We start from the raw sequence: 24,475 nt of genomic DNA, 5'->3' as shown, positions 1-24,475 counted from the left end.
CTTTGTAATGTGCTTGTGATTCCTACAGACTTTCTTGTGTGTGTGTATTGTTGTCGGGTGTTGCATGGTATGATATAATTCTGTAAAACTGAGACGCAAGATTTTTTATTCGGAATAAAAACAGGATCTAAAATATATTTTATGGTCATGGTTCATGTGGGGCAGCACTGGTGGGGTCTTTGGTTTGATTCTGAGCTCAGGTTAATGTTTGTCTGGAGTTTAAGCATGTTCTCTTATCGAAACATGCCAGTAAGTGGACTGGCTAAGATTAACAGCCCTACAATTGCATGCGTGTGTGTGTGCATGGTGCTCTGATACCAACTACCTTACCATCCAGTGTGTATTCCTGGCTTATGTGCAGTATTCCTGGGTGTATTCCCGGCTCGTACACAGGATAGGCTCCGGATCAACCATTACTCTAACCAGGATAAAGTGCTTCCTGAAGATTAAATTGAATGAATGAATGAATGAACATTAATTAAATGGTTAATAATAAAATTTCTTGGAAAGAGCCCAATTTTGAGCCATATAGTGTGTTTGGAATACAACTGAATAAATGCAAAAAATGACCAAACTGAAACTCATCTGTTTTGGAAACATTTATTTGTTCTCTCAGACATGCAATGAAAAAGTCGCACAGAACTACAGTGCAAGTTCTCTCTATTTACCCCCTTTACAGTTTTTGAATTGATTACCAGCCACTGTCGTTTAGCCACAAAACATTTTTATGAGATTAAACCCCTTGGAGTAGTGACTTTCTAACCATCTTCTTCACAAAACAGCTTTATGGAAACGAGAGCAGAAAGCAATGATGAAAATGTTCAGATACATGACAAGCATGAGAAATGAAAGAACACAACAACCTCATGTTTCATTTCCAGCAGTTTCTCAATGATTGGTTTCCAAAGAATTTGTATGAGTCAACGTGGAGGAAAAGTTGATTAACGATTACGATTAGGGTGATGGACAGCGTGAAGCACTCAGCGTTTATTACACAGTTGTTCTTGTTCTTATGTGAAATCAAATCCATCACTGAAAAATCTTGGCCAGGTGGTCATAGGTACAGGGAAGCAGCATGTCAGCATAGCATGCAGCAGCTGTAAAAACTAAAAACATGAAAAAAATTCAACCTATATTAGGCTACTATAATGCGTAAACATTGGTTACAACAGTGGTTATGTTGAATATACAGTATTTTTTGTTATTTGTTGAGCACATTTATGAGAAAATGTATTAAGGTGGTTTCATTAGAGCTTCTAAAGCAGTGATGCCATCCAAACATTTCGCAATCAAAAAGAGCAAACAGAAAGGAGAATGTGATTTTATTGTGTTTGCAGAGTGTGCATGTTCTCCCTGGGGTTTCCTCCAGGTGCTCCGGTCCCCACCCAGTCCAAAGACATGCGCTGTAGGCTGATTGGCATCTCCAAACTGTCTGTAGTGTATGAATTTGTGTGTGATTACATAACATTAATGGGTTTGTTTGTTGGTAGTGTTTTATTAGGCTACCTGTGTGTGTGTGTGTGTGTGTGTGTGTCTGTGTGCGCACATATGCACTGAATAGGCCTATTATAACCTAAACAATAGACCCACATCATTAGAATCCAGTGATAATGTGTTTAAATTGGCTGCACTGCATTGTGTCGAGCCATATAACAGGAAAGAAGTCATGAATTGTTTACCGTGGCTATGAAACACAATGCGGGATGATATGGCTGATAGATTACACAGACACACAAGAGCCCCTATACTTTTCTATTCAGTTGGCAGTCACACCCACTTAAAATCTATTCCCATGTGCCTGCAAGTGGTAAATATTATTGCACAAGCTTTGGCTCCTCCCACAGTTTGACGCAGACTTCACTGGGAAGTCATTAGTCAACTATCCTATTTCTCATTTTAATTTCCCAGGCTGAGTTCGTTCTGATTAATTAGTGCGCTTTATGTCTTTCAAACATAAACACCAGCATGGTTTTATTTCATGTTATATGTTATACAGTATTTTCAAAGCTGCGGTTTATGTTGGAGTCTTCTCATCAAATCATACTCAAGACATTCAATACAAGACAACAGTGTCCTTTTAATCAAAATAATATAACATGCAGTGAGGACAGGTACAGTGTTTTTTGTAAAAAAAAAAAAAAAAAAAGAAAGAAAAAAAAGAAGAGTTTTGTAGTCAGTCGATTCAGACATAATATTTACACTTATATGAATATGCATTTACATGTGTATATCAAACAAGTAAGTCAAAGAAGAAAAATGCTTTGGGAAAATATCAACTCATCAGTAGCACAAAAAGTATTAAGCATATTACATGTGAAAATAAAATGAAATGGTTCATTTGGTGCAGTAGAGACATATTGAGATATTGCTAAATCGTCATTTCTAGACAGTGGTCAGTATGAACCTTAGTGGAAAAATTCTTGATAAATGGTATGAAATAGTATCTGCAAAAATCCATGTACATATACAATTCAATTTCAATGGGCGGACATACATTTACATAAAATACAGTATTTGGCACAATATTTCAAGCATTATATTTGTTTCTTTCAGTCATTTGAATGTGTAACAAATATGTGCAGTGTCAAAACAGGATTTGACATGCTCTATACAAACAATTCTAAATCTACAGCAAAATAACCTGTAACTAATATCAATACTTAACATAATGTGTTTTGGCTTTGTGTTCATGGGCATCAACAGTCTTAGAGTTAACATCATGCTTGAATTAAGTGGTATGTGTGAAACTGATAGACGTGATGGTAAACACCCATGATTAAAACACAATTTAATCACATGTTTGATTAAAGCCATGTGAACATTAAGGAGCCTATAATTAAATTAAGCCCAGTGTGAACTTTATTACATGATGAGTGTTCAGTCAGTAGTTTGACATTACCTATTGTCAGATTGCTTATTTCACTGAAACATACTGTACATGCCAATGGCTTGTATGAATGGCAAAATGAGTGGCAAAAAAATATGATACAAGATGCAGAGGTTGATATTTAAATTTGCAAGCCAAGCCTGCAAAAGAGAGCATGTTAAAATGCAAAACTCTGAAGGAAATAAGGAAATGGCAGGGAAACCAAACATTAAGTACAAACATATTAATTCATTTATCTTGAGTAAGGGCTTTATCCTGGTCAGGGTTGTGCTGGATCCAGAGTCTATCTGAGGAATACTGGGTGCAAAGCACGGGTACACTGTTTATGGGACGGTAGTCCTTTGCAGGGCATCATACCCCCACACTCATTCACATACCACCATGTTGTTGTTTTTTTGTGTGTGGTTGGGGGGTGGGGGGTTGGTGATGGAGAAAACCAGAAATCACGGAGGTAAGCCCACATGGACATGGAGAGAACTTGCAAAACTCATGATTGAACCAGGGACCCTGGAGCAGTTGTGAAGGTAATTCAACCCGCTGCACCTTTGTGCCCAATACAAAAATATATTCATATAATTAATCAACTAGTTCTTACTGTGAGTAAAAAGTGAAGCTGCTCAGTAGTGGTGTTACTCATGATAACAGAAAAGTGCACAGTGCTGCATTTGATCACAACTTAGATATTAGACCTTCATATTATCCAGCTGTAATTGTAAGGGTTTGCTCAGTCAGGGATTCCTTACTATCTCAGTAAGCACATTTTTCACTAAGCCTGTGGGTCATTCCATCTCAAGTGGACTGTTTTTAATTTTTCTAATTATTATTATTTTCATTGATTACCTCTATGTATTGGCATTGTAAAACCACAATTTTTTAAACATTTTACTTAACTCCGACGGCCATCTTTGTGTCATGGCATGCAACAAATTTTGGTTATACAGCTTTTACGGAAACTTAGATATCTCGGCTCAGGATGGGCCTAGCTCCTTGGAACAAAATCTGATCTCTAGGGCACATTGCAAGATGCATGTACATATATAACCATTTTGCACATTTATGTTCCTTAGACTTAGAACTTAAGTTCAAATTTAATGTTCAAGGTTGCTCACAGTTCAAATTTTAGGGTCAATTTATAATGGGAAGGTTCGAGTCTCAGTCTTAATTTTTTTAGGGTGTACCTAGGGAAGTATTGTGTGCATGCAGAACATTTCAGCTTTTAAAGAACAAACAGAACAGAGCTATGGTGTTATTTCTCCTGTGATAAAAGCAGCAAGTGGCTACAGCTCAGAAGTCACTTACTGTTTTTATCACAGGAGAATCAACACCATGGCTCTGTTTGACACTGTTCATTTATAACACACCCAACTGAACACTGTAAATCAATATTTAGAAAATATCTATTCACACATACCAATTGTAAACCTGTACCAACATGATAGATCAGGCTGGTTCTTTAAATCAGGCTCTCGAGATCCACTGTCCTGCAGAACTGACCTCTAATGTCAAACTCACAATTTTTACATGCTACTATAGAGGTTCGTATCTGGTCCCCCACCAGAGATATTCAACCTGAAAGTGAGGGGAATAAAAAAAAGGCACTTTTTAGCACCTATAAAAAATAAATGAGAGAAGTCTCATACTTGAAATGTCCTGCATGCACACTATACTAGGTACCCCCTAAAACAATTAAGACTGAGACTTGAATCCTTACCATTATAAATTGACTCTATAAGTGGAACTGTGAGCAATCTTGAGCAATACAATTGGACTTAAGTACTAAGTCTAAGGAACAAGAATCTGCAAAATGTTTATATATACATGCGCATTGTAATGTGCTCTAGAGATCAGTTTTTGTTCCAAAGAGCTAGGACCATCCTGACCCAAGATATTGAGGTTTCGGTAAACAGCTGTATAACCAAAATTTGTTGTGTACCATGTTAAGCCAAGTAAAATAAACAACAACAACAACAACAAAAACAAACAAACAAAAAAAAACTGGTGATTTTGCAATGCCAATACATAGAGGTAATCACTCAAAAAATTAAATAGTAAGATTAAAAACAGTCAAGCAACCTGGGTCCGTGTATGTTGCATTCATTCGTTCTTGGTTTCAAAATTGAAAAATAAAATAAAATTATGACACATTCATTATTTTTTTTAAATATTGAAAATTAAATTACTAATTAACTCCAATTAAAATTAATTAAAAAAAAATTTGCTCAAAAATTTTAAATATTTCACATATGCCTCATTTATAGTTTCTCTCTGTCTTATTTTCTGAGTTGGAGTTATTTCGTTTTAGATTCATTATTCGCTGGATATTCACTTGCCACTTTCCTTATTCTATAGAGGCGACAGTCACACGGATATCAACACCACCATTAGCAAAGGGAGGTATTGGCAAAATCTCACTTATAGTACATCAGTCTGGACACTACAACTTTTGGAATGTGAAAAAACAAAACAAAACAAAACAAAACAAAAAAACATTTAGATGAAATATAGTGATTTATTTATTTGTTTTTAAATAATTTTGTACTGTATTTGTATAAAAAGAGTTATTGGCAAGATCTCGCCTGTAAATAAGTCAGGCATCTAATTGTGAGCCTGCTACAGCTTTTGGAATGTAAAAACATGTTTTTAAATGACTTTTGTATATTAAAACTTATGGCATTTTAATTAATATGTGGACAACGTCGACGTTTTAACTCAGTGGGTGGAATTGCCAGACGGTCCCTTAGGCAACTTGTGCTGTGAGACCGTGTCGGAACATTCTCAGGTGTAAATACGCAGCTCTAATACACACTGGCATTTTTGAGTAAAAGTTTCAATTATATAATAATTGAATATTATTAAAACTAATGGCGGTGTAAAATCCTGGTGGACATATCATCCTCACTTACTGTAACCTCTCGCTGCCTTTGAAAAGCACATAATGAACTTCCTGGAGCGAAGCAACATGTTTGACAATGCCACTGATGGATTCTGCACGTTTTCAGTTAGTTAAATTACACTCAGTTTATGAGAGCATGCCACAAAACGAAATAACCCCAGCTAAAAAAATAAGGACCTTCATGGAAACTACATGAACCTACACAGAACAACCTGCACTGGACCACTTGAGATGGAATGACCCCTATTTCATCAATAGACAAAGAAATAGTCTGTGTGAATTTTCAATGTGATTCAGCCCCAGTGGAAAACCACAGTTCTTGCTTTCCAATACTGTTTGCACCACTACCTTGCAGACTTTCCCTGTTGACTAGGAAGTGTGTATCAGAGGAGTGGCCACTTGCATCATAGTGTTAAGGGTCTCTGGACAACTGGAATTTGATTTAGTTCTTGACTCTACAAAATAGTGCAGTCTATTTCTTTTGACTCTATCAGCTTGCTAATTAGCTAGCTAATTTATAGATGCCTTTATAGATGCCACTGTTTTATTATATTTTGAAAAGAGTATCTACAGTCATGTGGTCTGGATACCTCTGTCGTCTCAGGAGTCGTGAAACAGCTATTAAGATGCCGATGGGAGCTAAGCTAGAAGAAACGGCGAAGGGAAATCAATGAAGGCATGCTTAAAAGCATTACTTATTTCATCTACTAACAGCATTGAGGATTATGGGTAAACTTTACATGCTATGTCATGGAGTCTGCCACTATGCTTTTGAACATGATGTATATCATATACGTATTGCACTATATTGTGAAAAGGGTGTCATTTCGGATGCATCCGTGATGTCTATACGGCGCAGTCGTCCTGGGGGGTGGTGATGAAGGCAGTGCTCCGTAACAGGTCCAGGCAGTTGATGAGGATGAGTGTTCCTGTTAAGTGCCTCCAGTGCTTGGTGATGGGGTTCTTCATTTTATCAAGGCCAGTGTGAAGCTCCTGGAGTATGTCCCTGTAACTATCACCAATCTGGGCTGCCCACGTTACCAGGAAATCATATGCCGGCTTCCACATGGCCTGAAATGAGGGAGGATGTAAAAGAAATGAAGAGAATGGCAATATTTTTATTTTTCCAACTCTTAGATATTGATGCATATATTCATAACACAGTATCCAATATAAAATATCTGCCTGCCAGTTTATTAAAGTGCAACACATTAACCAGATCTCACACAAAAAAATTGTGTTTTATTGGATTTTATATGAATCGAGTAAGAAAATCTGTAATGCGAGAGGAATTCTGCCGCTTTGCTCCCAGTGTTCCTGGGATACGCTCCGGATTCATTGTAACTCAGACCAGGATAAAGCACTTAGTGAAGACGAATGAGCTGGACACTAACTTTTACCTTTGACTGTGTTTAATTGTGCATATGTGTGTGTGTTTCTGCGCCAAACCTCGTTGTCTATCACGCCATCCGTGCCTCGGTAAGGAGCCTCGTAAGAATCCATCTGTTTGCGTGACACTTTGGCCAGTTTTTCCGCAAGCTCTCTCCAGCGGTCAGCCACTTCCACTGCTGCAGTGAGAAGCACAAAATCCTTCAGCAACTGAGCCACCAGCCCCTGACAATCCAGTTTCAACAGGGCCTGAAATCACACAAAAAAATAATAAATACTGGGAACATGTACAGAAATGCTATAAAGAAATGCTATATTGACTATGTTAAATGCTTTGTACACAAGGTCAGATTTTCCTCATGCCTAATCTCTTAAATCGACGCTTGTGTTCAGATGACATGCCAATGGATTGGGTCTGAAATGGATCATAAGGCTTTGCGCAAACTGTAGTTTTACTCTCACTGATTCCTGACAAGAATGCGGACACCCTGTTTTCTTAAACTTTAAAATCCAAATACATGACCTGGGTTAGTGAGCCACTAATTGCAAAACAGTGATCAGAACATGATGGTAACATGATGGTAAGTTTCTCACCCTGAACTCAAGCCTAAAATTACATATAGCATCTATTATGTATGTATGTATGTATGCATGTATGTATGTTTGTATTTTTGTACGTGTGTTGCTGTAATTATATTGCTGCAAGTTGAGACAACTACTGCAGAACTTATCGTGCAGGGTACTGAACTGTTTTCAGTTACAGCACACGCTGTGACATGCACTCATCAAACTAACACATTCATTCATGCACACAACCAAAAGAAACCACCAGGGAAAGTGAAAGAATACCCTGGTGCAGTCTACAAATTCAACAGCATTTATACTTGAATGAAAGGAAATATTAAATATATTAGGGAAGAGTGTATTGTGTCACATTACAATAAACTAGCTGGTTAAATGAAATCCTCTGAGCTGAAGCATGGATGTGTGCATGTGTACACAGCACCTTGGCACACAGGACGAGCTATTTCAGTTATACAACTGATTATAGCGACTATGTGCTTTGATGAACTTGCAGATAAGGCTCTCAGTGAGAGATTTACGTGCTAGTATGAGCATAACGTGCCCTCGAGTCCCATCCAACTGGGAAACACTGGAGGAAATAGGAACATCCGGCTGGGGTGGATGGAAAAAAAGACCAGTGTTTGTTTGGTTCAACCCGGCTTACTGCTTCCTCCGCCCTCTTTCTCTCTGCTGTGTGCTTCAGAAAGATTCAGTCAAGTTCAGCGAGAGTTTTCAGTGATTTTATGCTGCAGTTTTCCTGCAAGAGCTGAATGCATTCAAAGTAAAATAATCTCAGGCTAACTTTATACCATGTAAACACTACAGCACGGGACACATGCTAACACACACACCCACATTTTTGTGGGGTATTTGCATTGACCTCTGTGCTACTGTAGCTAAACAATGCTATGTCTCACATATCTAGCAACTCAGTTTTAACCTTAACCACAATGCTGACTTAAAAGTAATCTTTTACCTCGTTGAAACAAACAAAAAAAAATGTTAAAAATGTTCTTTAAAGAACATTTTTAAAGATGTAGTTTTTGTTATAAAAATATCTCCACAAGGTAAAACCTGTCACATTTTCCTAACATTATGGGGACATCTGGTGCTAATGAAAGAAATATAAGCATAACACACACACACACACACACACACACACACATACACGTTTGTCTTACTATACGTGTGAGGATCTTACATTGACATAATTATTACTATAAAATATATGCTACACTTAAATGTAATCCTAACCTTAAAAAAATCAGTAACCAAATGAATTGATTAAATAAAAGTTGCAGGACCAGCTAAATGTCCCCACAAGGTCAAAATATCAGATATTCCAATCCTTGTATACACATACACACACACTCAATGAGGTCTGTGATGTCCAATTTCACGGTTCCAGTTGCATGGATGGAATGCTTGGTATGAGAGGAAATTGGGGGAAGGTTTAGGTCTGATAACCTCAAGGATCTACTTGACCAAGAAGTTTTGAATTCCAGCCTTCCAGTTAAAATATTTTTTGTTCACCAAGTGATGGGTTAAATGAAGGTATTCTTCATATATATTAAACATGTAAAACAGGTTCAAAGCATTGGTGCCTTGCTAAACAAATCCTCCAGTGATAAGATGCATCACTACATGTTTACACAGCTGGACCATTTATGTGTACTTTCAATTTGTTGGAGATTAGCTTCATATTAGAAATGTCACCTGCAAGTAAAACTGCCGTCTGTTTTCATGGTAGAGGTAAAGATGAAGCAAAAAAGTGGCATGTTGCTGGGAAATTTTCCTGACCAGCTCTGACAACTTTACGAGTTCAAGATTTGATTGGGTGAATGATTTTCTTCTTTAATTTACCATAACTGTACTCAAATTTACAACAGAATGAAAATGACCTAATGTTCTGGTACTAACCAGCTAAAAGAAGAGGAACAATTTACAACAAAACATAATCATAGGAAACTGGCTCTTCTGATTTTTTCCCTACCGACATCCCTTTCCACTGTGTTAGTAATAAGTGTGGGTACTAACAGTAATAAGATTAATTTCATTTAGATATTCATTCACTGTCTTACTCTTATAATCATGTTTTTATGAACCTATGCTGTAAATACCGCTGGCTGCCCCGTCTGACATGTTTATCTGTAAATTTGGACATTACTTATCTTGATAAAAATGAAGCACACTGTCATGCCAATAGTGTATACAGTGTGTGTTGAGCATCCTGTATGAATACGGGATAAGGTTCATCATGATCTCCACCACTTCCTGCTGAACTGTGCTAACACTGTGGATCCCCATTTTGTGTTGGGGTTTCTAAGATGTTCATTACCCATGAAAAGGTTTAGGGAAGTCCCAGCACAGGTTTCAGAATCACAACACTATCATGGCCAAATTCTATCTGCGCAGCACTTCACTTTTAGATCAGTGCTTTATATTCTAATGACCACCAAGGTTCCTTGCACCTTGTGCAACTCTCAGGCAAGGAGTGTCACACCACTCCATTTTCCAAAATTCTCATGGCTCATAAACTCATTAATATCACACCTAAACAAAGTTGTTGCTCAGATCCAAGTAGTTAGACAAAGGCATGATCAAAAAGGTTTCTACTCCACTTACTTCCTTGTTCACAAGAAGGATAGTGGATTCCATCCAATTGTAGATTTGAGGGGGGCAAACTGGTTACTAAAGACCTGGTTATTAAGGTTATACGGTGTATTTCATCCTGTCTCACCACTGGACTGGTTCACATACCATAGGTAGATCTGTGCAATGCCTATTTTCCTGTTCACATCTCCCCAGAACACAGATGCTTATCAATGATTGCTTTCCAAGGTCAGGCATTCCAACTCAAAATTCTTCACTTTTATCCTTGGGTCTCTCTTTAGTGCCACATGTGTTTTCAAGATGCATGATGGCCTGCAATATCAGGATACTACTGGTACTAAGACAACTTGATCCTTGTTCCCCCACCAAGGAGCTGGCCATTCAGGAGATATCCACCCTCCACACACCTCACACACACACTGAGCCCCTGATACATTAGTGCGTTTTCATTTTATAATGCATTACTTTTGCTACGGTTATGCCTGTTGTCTACACTACTCTGGCGTTTTCGACCCTCGAGACTTTTGGAAACTGCCAAACGCCACGTTTTAGTTTGAAAACTCCAAAGAACTCTGAAAAATGAAGACTTTTGAAAATGAAGGTGTGGCTACCCACATTTGCTCCCTGATTGGGTCTTCTGGATCATTGGGTATCCTTCCCTGATTCGTCAAGCCCCTACCATATGACCATTACAATAGCTTGATTGAATACAACATGGAGACTGAACCACAAGCTTTGCTGGCTTTGTTGTAATTCTTAGCAGCCACTGTGCAGTTAAATTCTGTATTTTATAATACTGCAGCTGCCTACATGCACAAGAGGCAAACTATGATTAGAGCAATCGGCAACAAATCTCATTTCAAGCGGTGTAAGCCCTACATGGAACGCCAGGTTTGGACTAGCAACCAACTTCCTGTTTACTTGTATGTGCATGCCCAGTGTGCATGAATGGTCATGTGAAATGCGCTTTCGGTCATGTAGTGTGGACAGAGATCATTTCTGAAACACGGCGGAAACGCCAGTGTGGATGCGGATCGTTTTCATTTTAAAATGCCATTAGTGACACTTCCCTAACTCGCTTGGGAACAGTGCGGTGCCACAGGCTCACAGGAGATCAGAACACGTCAACCAGCTATGTCTGTATTCAGAAGTGATGTTCCCAGCTTTAGGGAAGTTTTAGCAAGTCACAGGTGGACCTCTTTGCCAATACCAAGTCAACACATTATAGTAGTCTGCTGGGACAGGATGCGCTGCCCCACAACTGCCCTCACAATGTACTATACGTTGTTGCTAGCTGATTATATGCATGTTGGACAGAATTCAGTATCCAAGCTGCAGAGTCCTAATCGTGGCCCAGAGATGGCTGGCAAGACATTTGTTTCCAGTGCTATTTCACTAAGGGTTGGAACACCCATACAGCTGGAACACATGGCTATATTTAAACCCTGTGTTCTGTAAACACTAAAGGGATGACCTGGATCAATAAGACCATCCATTACTAAAAAGTGAACTGAAGATGGTCATTAAGATGAACTTAATGGCTCTGTGTGTCTTGGCCTGGTCCAAATACAACTGTGTGTTTGAACAAGGGGCGTCTCCTGCTGTGCTCGCAGCCCTCCTGTTTAGATGCAAACAATAAAAAAGGAAACATCTGTTGAGCCAAGTTGACACACCCTGGCCTTCTTCCATCTTCCACCAATACGGAACAGAATACTAATCAGTAGCTGGCCTGGGCTGGTCATGCACTCAAATATGCTCCCTTGGTTTTGGTGAAGAAATTCAGAACATGTCGATTATGAAATCTCCATATGGATGTCAGCTGATGAATTGCAACTGACCTAAAATGTCTGATCTTAGTGAGATCTTACAAAATTTTTCAAAGCAAGACAATGGCGTGTGCTCATCTAGCCTCTACTGTTATATAACATATCGATTCAAAATTTCTTGCTGCTGTTCATTTAGAATGATCTGTTAGGTTACATTTATTAATATATCATTCACTTATACCATCAATTATTATTAATTCTTAATTAGGAGACTAATATTCAGTGTTATCACAACAAAGTCCCAAGGTTTTTATTTTTATTTTTATAAGCAATTTGTAAGAAGTCACACAAACCAGTTTGCATGCAAAAAGGTAGGAAATATTTGGTTGAGGAGAAGAACTTATTTTGTATTAAATCTAAATAAAATACTAAGTGTTATTTGAATGAAAAATGAAGTTTTCAAGTTTATTTATTTCATGTACATAATTTTACATTTAAAAGCAGTTTCTATTGAAGGAAACTGAAAATAATCAATCCAGATCCATTCCAGCATTGATATACTCTTTGTACCACTGTTTTATAAATGTTTTGCTAAATGTCACAGCGTGAACACTTACAATGCAACCTCAAATAAATTAAACTTGTGATACGTATTATGTATTGTGAAAATGTCTTCAAATATCATGATTCTATATTTGTTACTATATCTCCTTAAGATGGTTGTCCTATGGACTCAGACCATCATGATTTTATCACCTGTATTTAACTTTCCTATTACACCTCTCTCCTGTATGTATATTATGAAACACAAAAGTGATGAGATTGACAAAACTAATTTACTAGAATTATCCAAAAATTAGAGTCTGTAACTGTGTGCCATCTCAAATTGTAATCCTGCCTACACTGTCAGGCATAGCGAGACTGATGGAGCTTGTAAGCTATGCTTTCTACACTGTATTTTAGCTAGCCAGCTAGATAGCATCTATTCGCCTGAGAGATACACAGAGCTTAGTGAAAAGCAATCCCTTTCCCATTCAACTAGAGCTTATGTTTTAGCTTGCAAGTTAAAATTAGGCAGCTACAGCATTCATCAGAACAAGCAGAACAAGCAGAACAAGCACAGTTACACTGCATGGGCAGACTGCAGCAGAATCAGCAGTGTCACAGAGTATGCTAACCAGATGATAAAAGCTAAAATACAAGCTTCTCTTGAAAACAAGCAGTTCTTCTCTTTTACTGGTACTCAATAAATGTGACCGTCACACTGATGTGCATAACAGAGCATTTTAATTCTCATAAAGTCTCTGTAATGGTGTGGAAACGACAACAGCTGTAGCAGATGTTATATCCTTGGAGTCATAAAAACTTGGGCCATGTCCAAAATTGCATACGACCATACTAAATAGTTTGTCAGTACACCATTAGTTTGGGATAAAGCTTTGATTTCTCTCCGAATGTATACTGCCTTTTTTAATTTGCATAGTGGATATTGATCCATCTGGTACAGAAAGGCCAACACCAACATGCTACAATATGTTCTTCTGCAAGTAGCTTACAATAGCATTTTTCTACCAGAGAGGGCAACATTCTAAAATCTTAAATCTAGCAGCTTTAAGACTTTGAGTAAAAATAAAACGAAATACTGTGCAGGACCTTTAATTCAAATCAAATTATACATTCACATTTTGATTTTAAAACACTTAATTATTACGTACCATAAGGAGCTCCTTTTGGAAAGACTTCCTTTGCTTTACTTCAGATGTGTTGCAGTCTTCTTTAAGCTTCTCAAGAACACAGGCCACTTTTTCTGCCTCACCGTTTGGCTCTACACGACAAAAGTGTGCCAAAGGAAGGTTGACATAGCCCAAGGCATCAGCAAATGCTCTCCAACTATTTACATTTTCCATCAGTATAGTCCTCAATGAGGCATACATGTAAGTGAGACATTTGCAAGGGATTAGAATTTGGTCTAGAAGAACACTAGAGGTAAGCTCAGCCCCCTTGAAATTAACTGGTTTGACTTTTCCCATTATAAGAATGTTCTTGGCATGTACCAATCCAATCCTGCCTTGATAGTATCCAATGTACCACTCCTTGGTCCAAAGATGCCCTTTTAGTTTGAGTTTTTCTTCACTTAGAAGTGCCACAACATCCCCTTTCACATACTCCAACAAATACTGTCTCTTTGTCTGTCTAAGGACAGTTTTCAGCAGCTTTCCAAACTTGATATTTTTGACTGGTCTGTCCTGAAACACAGGGTATTTTGTGACTCCGATGAGAGGTGACAGTATAGATTTGTGCATTTCCTTTTTCTTTAGAAAGCGCCTCTGCACCGAGCTTGCTTCAACCTTCGGTGGAGGAGGTGGTGTCTGAACACAGAACTGGGCAAGGATGCAGTCCTGGTCATCTTTAACCTGAATGCGCAAAGTAAAGTCTGAGATGCTGTCCGGATCTCGAGCAGATATCATGTAGATGAGGTGTGATACTTTGCCAAGTTTCAGCTGAAAACTCCTCACCACTCTTGTCTGCTCACTAATTTTCACATCAAAATTTGAGATGTTGGAATACACACCAACCTTAAGATCTTGAGGCTTTGCAAGTACAAACTGGTGTTTTCCCCAGAGTTGGAGGGATACTGGTGGAATACAGCGTGACTGCATTTTAGCCTCACTTACTAATAATGTTTTTGGGGCACAATCATGGCCAAACATGGCAACAACTGTCTTAAAGGATGGATGGATATGCTTGGGACCATATACGCCAAGTGCAACTTTCTTTACAACATGCTCCCAGACTGTGCTATATGGAGTTACAACTTGGGCCTGAGCTACAACGGATACATACATGCATGGCTCTAAATTGTCCAAGGTTACCTGGACTGTATCTCCATACATATAAACATGAGGAACTGGAACATAGGGTCCATCCTTGCAGTCACTGCGGACACAGATCACTTCTGCCGTTTGTCGACTCTCCATCTTGACTACAACAGATACTTTCATCTCTAATGTTACAGTGGTTTTAGTTTCCATATTACTAAGCTTAATCTCCACCACTGGGCTCACAGTAGTACATTTGTCATTGTTAAGCTCCAATGGTGGGTCCAGCAAGGCCTTTAAAGATATCTGCTGAGTGTCATCTGGTGCAACATGGCCCTCAGGTACAAGGATGCTGATACTAGTGTCGGGTAACTGAACAGCACCACCTGAGCTGTCCAGTTTGCACACAATATTGGTCTCTATTGGTTGTGTTTGACCCCATCCAGGATTTTGGCCAATGGAATCTAGGTCATGGCAGGACCTTGTAAACTTGCGGTGGTTCAACCAGGCATTTTTGAAGTCTTCTCTACTCTGAAACTGCTCAGGTGTAGGGGCTTTCAAGCTATTAAAAAAACCAGAGAATTCTGGAGGTGCATCTGCCTGTGATTGCAAGATGGACAATTCGGACAAACTGTAACAACGCTTGCTCCTATAAAATGGATTGTTCCTTCTAAGAACTGGACCTTTCTCTGTGCCAGGGCTTAAGCAATATGTATCCAAAACATTACTTCCAAACTTATTGAAGTTAATACTGCTGCTGTTTTTTGAGTCTGGAGAGGAGGACATATTGAAACCAAGGCGGTCTGTTGAACTCTGGATACTGTTTTGATCAGTTAGCAAGGAGCCATCAAGGAATGGGTTGAGAGACATCCGCTTCATTACAAAAGGGTTTCCGTTTTGAGGAACTGTAGGTGTTCTGTGCTCTGACCACTCTCCACGTTGATCTAGCACTTTGGACCCATCATTAGAAATGTCTCCTAGGCTGTCAATCATGCCACTGTCACAGGATAAAGATTCTCGATGCGTGACAGGCTGGACATAGGCTGCTGGGATGTATCCCATCTCTGTGTTATTATGGGCATACCACCACTCCCCACCAGATGTGTCAAGAACATAAAGATGGTCTCCCTTACAAAACTTTAGGGTGGTGAAGTTTGATGGACAATAATCTTTAATGGCAATGACTTCTCTTGCAGCTTCAATTGAAGCAGTAGCTTCCAGTCGTAAAGTGCTTGGGCTAGGCACTGCAAAAAAAAAAAAAAAAGAGTGAATTAAGTCAATACAAAAAAAAAAATGCTTAGAAAATACTCATGTTCTAATCACTCTATGCAGGGTAGAAAAACATGAGAGAAACCTTTAACATCAGAGAGGGTGGCTTCTGACACTCCAGAACTTAGTTCAATAAGTGTTCCCTCAGACTTGCAGCGAGGTATTGCATTGTTGTTATTAGTTGTTCGAATTCGATGGGCAGCCATGCTTAGTTTTCCTGCAGCATATTTCCTTTCTCTGTCAAGAAGTGTGATCCATCTTCACATCCCAACTGTGAACAGAAGCTTTTCATTCGATCTGCTTGGGAAACAAACAAAAAAAAAGGCCAGATATTTATTGGCTATAGTGTTGTTTTGGCTTAAAGGGAACCTATTTCACTTTTACAAGGTGTTTGAACACAAATGTGTGTTATCACACATTACCAGCTATAATGATAAGAAGAATGCCTCAGCTTCATAAGCTTTGTAAATGTTCTGTTGTTGGCTGTAAAAATTAACATAAGAGTCTTCAAGTACTCACGGCATCAGAGCCACACAAGATGCTGTGGAGAAGTTTTATTTTTTGAAGGAAATGTGCCCCCCAAAATAGCTAAATTCATGTATGTTTGTGCGAATCATTTTACACCAGACTGCTTTGTGAACGAGGGTCAATATAAAGCAGGATTTGCTAAAAATTTGATTCTCAAGCCTGGATCAGTACTAACTGTTTGTGATCCAGCTTTATATCCAGAAGATGTAAGCATCGAACTTTATATTTTGTGAATATTTGTTAATCGTCTTTCCGAATGCATTTGTTAGCAGATTCCACGGCTAATGTGGCTAAAGTTATCATTGTCTCTGACTGTATTCACGGAGACCAGAGCTATGTCATCATTTTTGTTTTAATCCCGAAAATGCTTACTGTCTGTATAATTCGTACCCACACCTTTATTATGCACAATACAATAAGGTAATTGTCTTTTTGAAAACTGTGTACGTTTTGTGCGAATCATTTTACACCAGACTCTTTGTGAATGAGCTTGTTAGAAGATTCGAGGGCTAATGTAGTATCCGAAGCACTAGCTTCCGGAAAGGGGCCGGGGAGCAGCAGCTCATTTTCATTTAAAAAGACAAACACAAAAACAGCATGTTTTTGCTTCCACCCAAAAAGGGGCATTTACAGCATGGTATAATAAATGATCTGTGGGGTATTTTGAGCTGAAACTTCACAGACACATTCTGGGGACACCTGAGACTCATATTAACTTGAAAAAAGGTATAACAGGTCTCCTTTAAAATGTGTATCCCACCAGAAACTCCCATGAAAAGTTTAAATTCAGAATTCAGGACTGTACTATCTTCTAGATCAGGGGTGGGAAACTCATCTGGGGTAGGGGGCCACATTGGATAAAATATCACCTTAGGCAGGCCAAGAACAATCAGAACAATTAAAACTGAAGTTGACACTTATTTATCACCAAAAAAATTGAATTGTGAGGTACATTTTCATATAATAGCCATAATAGGCAGGATTAGGCTAACAGACAATATTAAGGACATAACTGATACAAGACCAGACTGATCATTTCATCACAATTCAAAAGTACTTCATCCTCAATTTTCAAGAAATTTTAATTTCAAGGAAAAGAGGAAGACAACAGACTTTTTAAGTGCTGCAACCAACTCATTACCTTGTCTGTCCTTGCCTGGCCAGTATGATGGCTGTACTTCTTTGCACGATTTGTATCGTAATGCCGTTGAATATTAAATTCTTTGAGGACTGCCACTTGCTGGGAGCAAATTAAATAAATTTTTAATTATAATTATTCATATATTCATATATTCAAATATTTATTCATTTCCCAAAATAAATATTCTGCTGTCCATTTTTCTTGGCATATACGGCATTCAGAATCCATCTTCTGCTTTTAGAAAGAGACATTTTTCACATACCCACGGTATCAAGTTACGTTGGAAATACCCAAAAATTACAAGTAACCATTAGCAACAGTAGGCACGTATATCCTAAGGATGCCAACAAGAGGACCTCTAGTGGATATATAAATAACTGAATCTTTGTGTAGATAATTCTTTACATTTCCATTACATTGCCGCATTACATTTCCGTTACTTGGCCTACGGGCCCCATGGAATCATCAGGCCGTATGTTTTGCACCCCTGTTCTAGATCTAACTCAATTGAGATATTCCACACGATTATTAGCAAATTCTTATGGTGAAGTTAGTAATATTGTCACATAATCCCATTAAACTAACACATTAGGCTTGTCCCATTACACTGAAAAAAAAACGCTATATATGTATATATAACCTATATATATATCTGTGAAACTGCCACCAAGATCAATGACTAATCACTGTCGCACACTGCTCATCAAACTGTGCATGGTTCAGTGAACTGACTACACCCAGTGCAAGCAAATACAGATGCCTGGATATCTTCCAGTGTGTTTAAAACTATTGGTGTAAAATGATACAGTTGGCATTCTACAACTGAAAAAAAAAAGATTCAAAACAATGTTCTGTGATATTTTTTTTGTGATATTCAGCAATGTGGTTACAAAACAACATTTTGAAATAGACTTTTCAGTTGTAAAAATTCTAACAGTCAAAGTTGAAAGAACCCCACCTCCAAAAAAACCCCATAAACAAACCTGCACTATTATTGCATAAGGCAATGCTGTTTGCGCCATAACCACGAATGGTGTGATGTTCTGTCGTGACATGTCGTGGGCTAAAACACAGTAAGGGAAAAAATGCATGCCCATGTCCAAGCAAGTTTCCTTGGCTCATTCCTGAAATTCACGATTGCACTGGAACAGGAACAAAAGCCTTCTGAATCATCTCTAGCTTTCAAATGACGTCGCTGCCTAGTCCCTGTTTTGTTGCAGGATCATGACATGACAACCATAATTTATTAGAGATTTGATATTGATACTTAAGCTTTCCCTAATATTTAAATTCTCATTAACAGCTATAATAACAGTGTGATTTTACCCAAACCACAAAGCCTTGATTTTTACATCTTATCTACATGCTTTTTCATTGGGGCTGATGGCAATTTAAACAGCCACACAACTTTTAACAACAGCCTCCACTCTTCTGGGAAGACCTTCCACTAGATTTTCAAACGTGGATGCGAAAATTTGTCCACATTTACTCACAAGAGCATTGCACAAACTGGCTAACAAAATATACAGTGAACACAGATCAGAAAGCAGGGGAAACTATTGGAAATGACCATGTGCCATCGTTTTTTTCTCTACACTATATTGCAGCTCGAGTTAGAGGGCAAGTTGCGTATAACAACCGCAGAGGTATGCAGAACCATGGCGAAAACCCCTACATTCACACCACTGTGAGAATAATACAGCCAGTGAAGGAAGAATGCAACACAAACTTCAAATTTCATGGGTTAGACCAACTGTATTGTACAACAGTGTTACAAGAAACTGAAAGACACCATGTTATTATCAGTGGTGCATCGAAAACAAAAGCTTTAAGTATATCCTGAAAAAATACATTACCACTGAACTACAAAGTAATAACAGCTACAAATGTAAGCGAAATGATTGAGATGTAAGGTAGTGTCCTCTTAAACCTGATCACAGATTCAGCAAGCTCTTCAGAAGCACATGTCGACAGTTTCCATGGGTACCGCCTCGCTGAGGAAAGACATCTCTATGAGAGGACCATCAGAGAAATACCCGAGTGTAGCAGTGTGAAGGACTCGCACAAACACACTTTTATTATTTCTTTGCACGCTCTGTAACTGTATAGGCAAGTTTCATTGACACAGATTAAGCCTCTTGAACTTAGAGGGCAAGAGATGCACAAATATGTGGAAGATTGTTGAAATAAAAAAAAAAATGCTTTGAAACCATTTGTTGCAAGTAAAGTACTGTATACTGTACTGGGTTAGTTGTATTTCAGGTCATACGCATATGTAAGACAATGGCATAGGCATGATTAGGAGGGTTACTTTAAAAGTGTATTCTGTTGCAGTTACAAATTACTTAATAAAAAATCAGTAACGTAACCCAAGTATCACAATAAAGTAATGTAATCTGATAACTTTTGGAGTACTTCAAGGTCACATATGTAAATAAAGTCAAGAGAAAAGCAACATGATCTTAAATACTTTTATTTGGAGCTTATTTTAGAGATTAAAAACATGTTCAATATTTCGATTTGTTTTAAGAAAATGAATAAATAAAATATCACTGTCCCTCATGTGGGTAACATTACATCACAAAAGTTGGTTAGACACATTTTTTTTTCCGTGTCTTAATAGCGTTCAAAATGGTGTCAGTTTTTTGAGGTAACTGCAACGGATTACAGTCACCAGTTTTTTCTATCCTGATTACATAACGCCATTAAATGTATTCCGTTACTCCCAAAGCCTGGGCATATTGTCAAAGCACTAGAATGTAAAAAAATTATACTATATATACTGTCTGTTTAATGCGTTTGAAAATATGTAGAGCTGCAAAAACTAATCGAGAAATTCGATAATAATCGATTATGAAAATCGTCAACGACATCTCATTATCGATTAGTTGATCTGCACGCGGCACGGGGTACGTTTACTTATTATGTTACTTCTGTTCCGAAAACATGCTTCGGAGAGTAAATACGAAAGTAGTGTTCCAAATGACGTACTGTGCACTTACACTTATGCACTACGTACTCTACTGTCTAGTGTATGAATTTTAGAAAGGTAATATCATCTCAAATGCAACACTACAGGTATAAGCCACTTCCTAGTCGACGGCGCATGATGTCATACGCACTTAATGTGATGCCGCTAGCTTTAGCAGATACCCAGAGTCACCAACAATGACTTTCTTCAGTTTGCTGTTTATGTCAACATTACCTTTAATAGAAAGTAATGCATAAATACTATTATATAATATAAACTTATATGTTAGTTTATATTATATATAAGTATTTATGCATTATTTTTATGGATGCACAAAAAGCACTGAATTAAACTACAGTCCTTAATTAATAATATACATTCTGGTGTGTGTCTGTGTGGTTTGGGTTCTTTTCAGTCTTATATAATTGGACAAATAGTTCTGAAAAATTTTAGTCTGAAGTTTATATGTGTAACACTCAGTTTGTGTATTTTATTTAAAATAAACAAGAAATGGTACTGAAAGTTTGCCCCCACCCCCCATCCCCGATTAATCGGGGGGGATAATAATAAAAATAATAATAATAATAATAATAATAATAATAGGTCAACTAATTGATTATGAAAATATGAGCATGTGCCATATCTGAGAATAATTAAAGCTGCTAGGCTGACACCATTGTTTCTCTTCATTTGCTCTTATCCAGTGCTAACTATCTAAATGAGAAAGGACTCTCCGAAGTTGTGCAACAGAACATTAAATCATATGATCGAAAAAACTAGAGCTGCTAATCTCTTTAAAGCCAGTTTAAAGCCCATCAATCAAGCAGTTCTCCTTAGATTGACAGGATTTCCTCCCATATGAAGGAGTACCCTGATAAAAAGGAGACTTTGGGTTTTAGGAATGTTAAGAAATTGTTTCTCTTAATTATCACAATCTGAAGAAACATATTTTGAGAAAGCGCTTTGATAATATACCACTGTGGCAGTATACAGTACTGTGATGACAAAATCTGAAATAGTGGTGCAGTCATGAAAGTCAGAGAAAACTGCATTTCTGTTTTGTCTTAATAAACTACTGAAATGAAATCATTTCCTAACTGTTTTCCTAACTGACTAATCCTTGCATGGTAACATCAGTGACTTTATGACATAAAAGTCCCGCAATATACCAAAAACTGTGATATTGGGTTGTTCAGTTACTGTATCAATCAATATACATTTATCATCAATATACATTTCCACTCCTAATTTACATACAACTGTGTGTTGAGAAAACTACTACTCAGTCAACACTGTGGATTTGCAAATGATATGTGTGTCTGTTCATAAAATGATTTATGAAACCAGCTCAAGCATTGATATCATACTTACACAATGTAGCATAAATGAAATGCACTACTGTCATTAATAGAAGTATTATTAGAATTAATAGCAGCATTAGTAGGAGCACTACATGATGCAAACAAAACATCGAATAGTTACTTTTGATTTCATTACAAACTGGTTTCTCTTTCAAAAGGCAACATTATGGTGTTCTATGAAGCGTAGATTTCACTTTAGAATGACTGGCAGTGGTGAAAATTTATTTTGCGAAGCTGGGAAACAGATCTCAGCCTTACAGGCAGCCATTTGCTAGAAATCATGATGCCCCAGTGAAAGTCTGAATGCTATTTATTACCTGCAATCATGAAAAGGTCAGCTCCAGGAGATCTGACTTCCAATCCAACACAAAAAGCATACATTTAATAATAAAGTACAGTGACAGGGGAATGTAAATAAAAGAGACAGTCTGCAGTCTGAATGAATGGATAAGTGGCAGGAAAACACAGAGGAAATGCCTTTGTGATGAGTTCCTGAAAGCTCTACTCTCGTGCCATCGCACAGTTATAACGGGTGAATCGCTCTTACCCGCTGAAAAGATTTCCACCTCTCCAAAAAACTAAATACACACACATAAAATGCAAAATCAAAATATTAACGTTTAGGTGCAATTAGCCTGTACAAAATATAATGAGGTATAAATTTACTATGTTCTGTTCATGTCTATTGTATAAAGTGTGATGAAAGCAGGTGCAAATATTACTTTCAATTTCTTTCTCTTTGAAGAACATAGATATTCATAAATCATTCTCATGGCTGAATCAAGAAGCTGTTGCACGATTGCGATGGACTTTAACAGGAAACATGGCGAGCAGATCACACACACGACACTGCTGCCAAACGTATTAACATATTCAAAAAGACTGGAAGCGTTGCGGACCAACCGAGAAGTGGACATCCACGAACATCATTGCCACTGCATGGTTACATGACGTTTGTGATATCAGGTTGTATGGTTATCATATGCAGCTTCCCTGCTGAAAACAAAACAAAACAATAGAAACCATCACAGAAATCCTTATGGTTTCCACTACAAACACCATTACAAACCATCAGCTAACTATTAAAACCATTACCAGTATTGGTCCTTAATAGTATCCACTAGATGTAACATACCACCAATCGAAGGGAACAAATGACCAGTAGAGGCCCACAGGAACCACTACATTACATTACAACACTTCCATTAAAACCAATACAATACCCATTATAACCATTAAAACCATTACAACTTCTATGAGGCTATCTATTGTTTCCCCCCCCCCCCCAGCACAGTTAACAAACAGCACTTAAACAAACAAACAAACAAACTAATACGCTCTTTAAGTTTTCAAGTCTTTTAAACTCATTGTGCAGGTTAACATTAACATAAAAGCTTTGTAAAAAAAATTTAAGCATGATACAATGGCATGTTTTACTGCTCTCAGATTTTCTTTTACACAATAAATTATTTTATAAAATCATAATCCACATTATATTCACTTCATAAGGTAGTCTATTCATGAGGAACAGTAATTTACCAGCAGTAACTTTTCCATTGTTGACTGCACACCTACACCTTGAATTGAAATTTCACGGTGTAAAGTTTAGACTTGTGTAAAACTCTACCTGCATGATTTCAACACTTTTGCTTTGTCTAGTAAAACAGCATCAGCAGCTCGCGAGCGCAACAACATAAAACCAACACACACCCAGCATTTATACACTATTACAAATGCGCTAAGAACAATAACAGCCGGATTAAAAGTTAAATATGAAACTGAGAGAGAGAGAAGTTCACTCACTTTTTCAAATTCCACTTTTCAGGTAAATATCACCAGGAGACACAGAGAGACGCGCCGTTCAGCTGATACAAGTACAAACATCTCCGCTGCTACTCCTCACGTTCAGACTTGAAGCTACATGATTGGTTGGCGACAAAAGTGATTGACAGTTTAACCGGTGTATGCCTCGCCCACTCCTGCCATACACACACACACACACACACACACTATATATATATATATATATATATATATATATATATATATATATATATATATATATATATATATATATATATAAATGTATTTAAAAAGATATAATACTTTATTCACTAATGGGAACCTATTATATATAATGTAGACGTACGTCTAAAACATTAACACCATTTCTGTCTTCATATATAATGCAAAATAATGCATGACATGATTTACAACAAAATCACAATTTCCATTTTCAAATGAGGTTTAGAAACTCTTGTACAATTTATTTAA

The 24,475-nt window shown here is 37.6% G+C and overlaps 1 protein-coding gene across 2 annotated transcripts; it reads right to left on the bottom strand.

Moving 5' to 3' along the window:
* Window positions 1-1,303: 1,303 nt before the first annotated feature.
* sh3bp4 (SH3-domain binding protein 4) lies at window positions 1,304-24,163 on the bottom strand. Of its 2 annotated transcripts, none has more exons than XM_053626454.1 (5): window positions 24,005-24,163; window positions 16,286-16,500; window positions 13,828-16,175; window positions 7,230-7,418; window positions 1,304-6,851 (listed from the first exon to the last, which is right to left on the bottom strand). In XM_053626454.1, the coding sequence occupies exons 2-5, from the start codon at window positions 16,404-16,406 to the stop codon at window positions 6,627-6,629; spliced, it is 2,883 nt and encodes a 960-aa protein (XP_053482429.1). In that variant the 5' UTR covers window positions 16,407-16,500; window positions 24,005-24,163; the 3' UTR covers window positions 1,304-6,626. The 2 variants fall into 2 exon arrangements, with proteins under 2 accessions (XP_053482429.1, XP_053482428.1); XM_053626453.1 differs by having other exon boundaries at window positions 16,286-16,497.
* Between the last annotated feature and the right edge of the window lie 312 nt (window positions 24,164-24,475).

Source organism: Ictalurus furcatus, chromosome 6 (genome assembly GCF_023375685.1).
Source record: "Ictalurus furcatus strain D&B chromosome 6, Billie_1.0, whole genome shotgun sequence".
In the NCBI taxonomy this organism is placed as follows: domain Eukaryota; kingdom Metazoa; phylum Chordata; class Actinopteri; order Siluriformes; family Ictaluridae; genus Ictalurus; species Ictalurus furcatus.
Note: the sequence above shows the minus strand (reverse complement) of the source record. Positions and strands in the feature narration are given on the sequence as shown.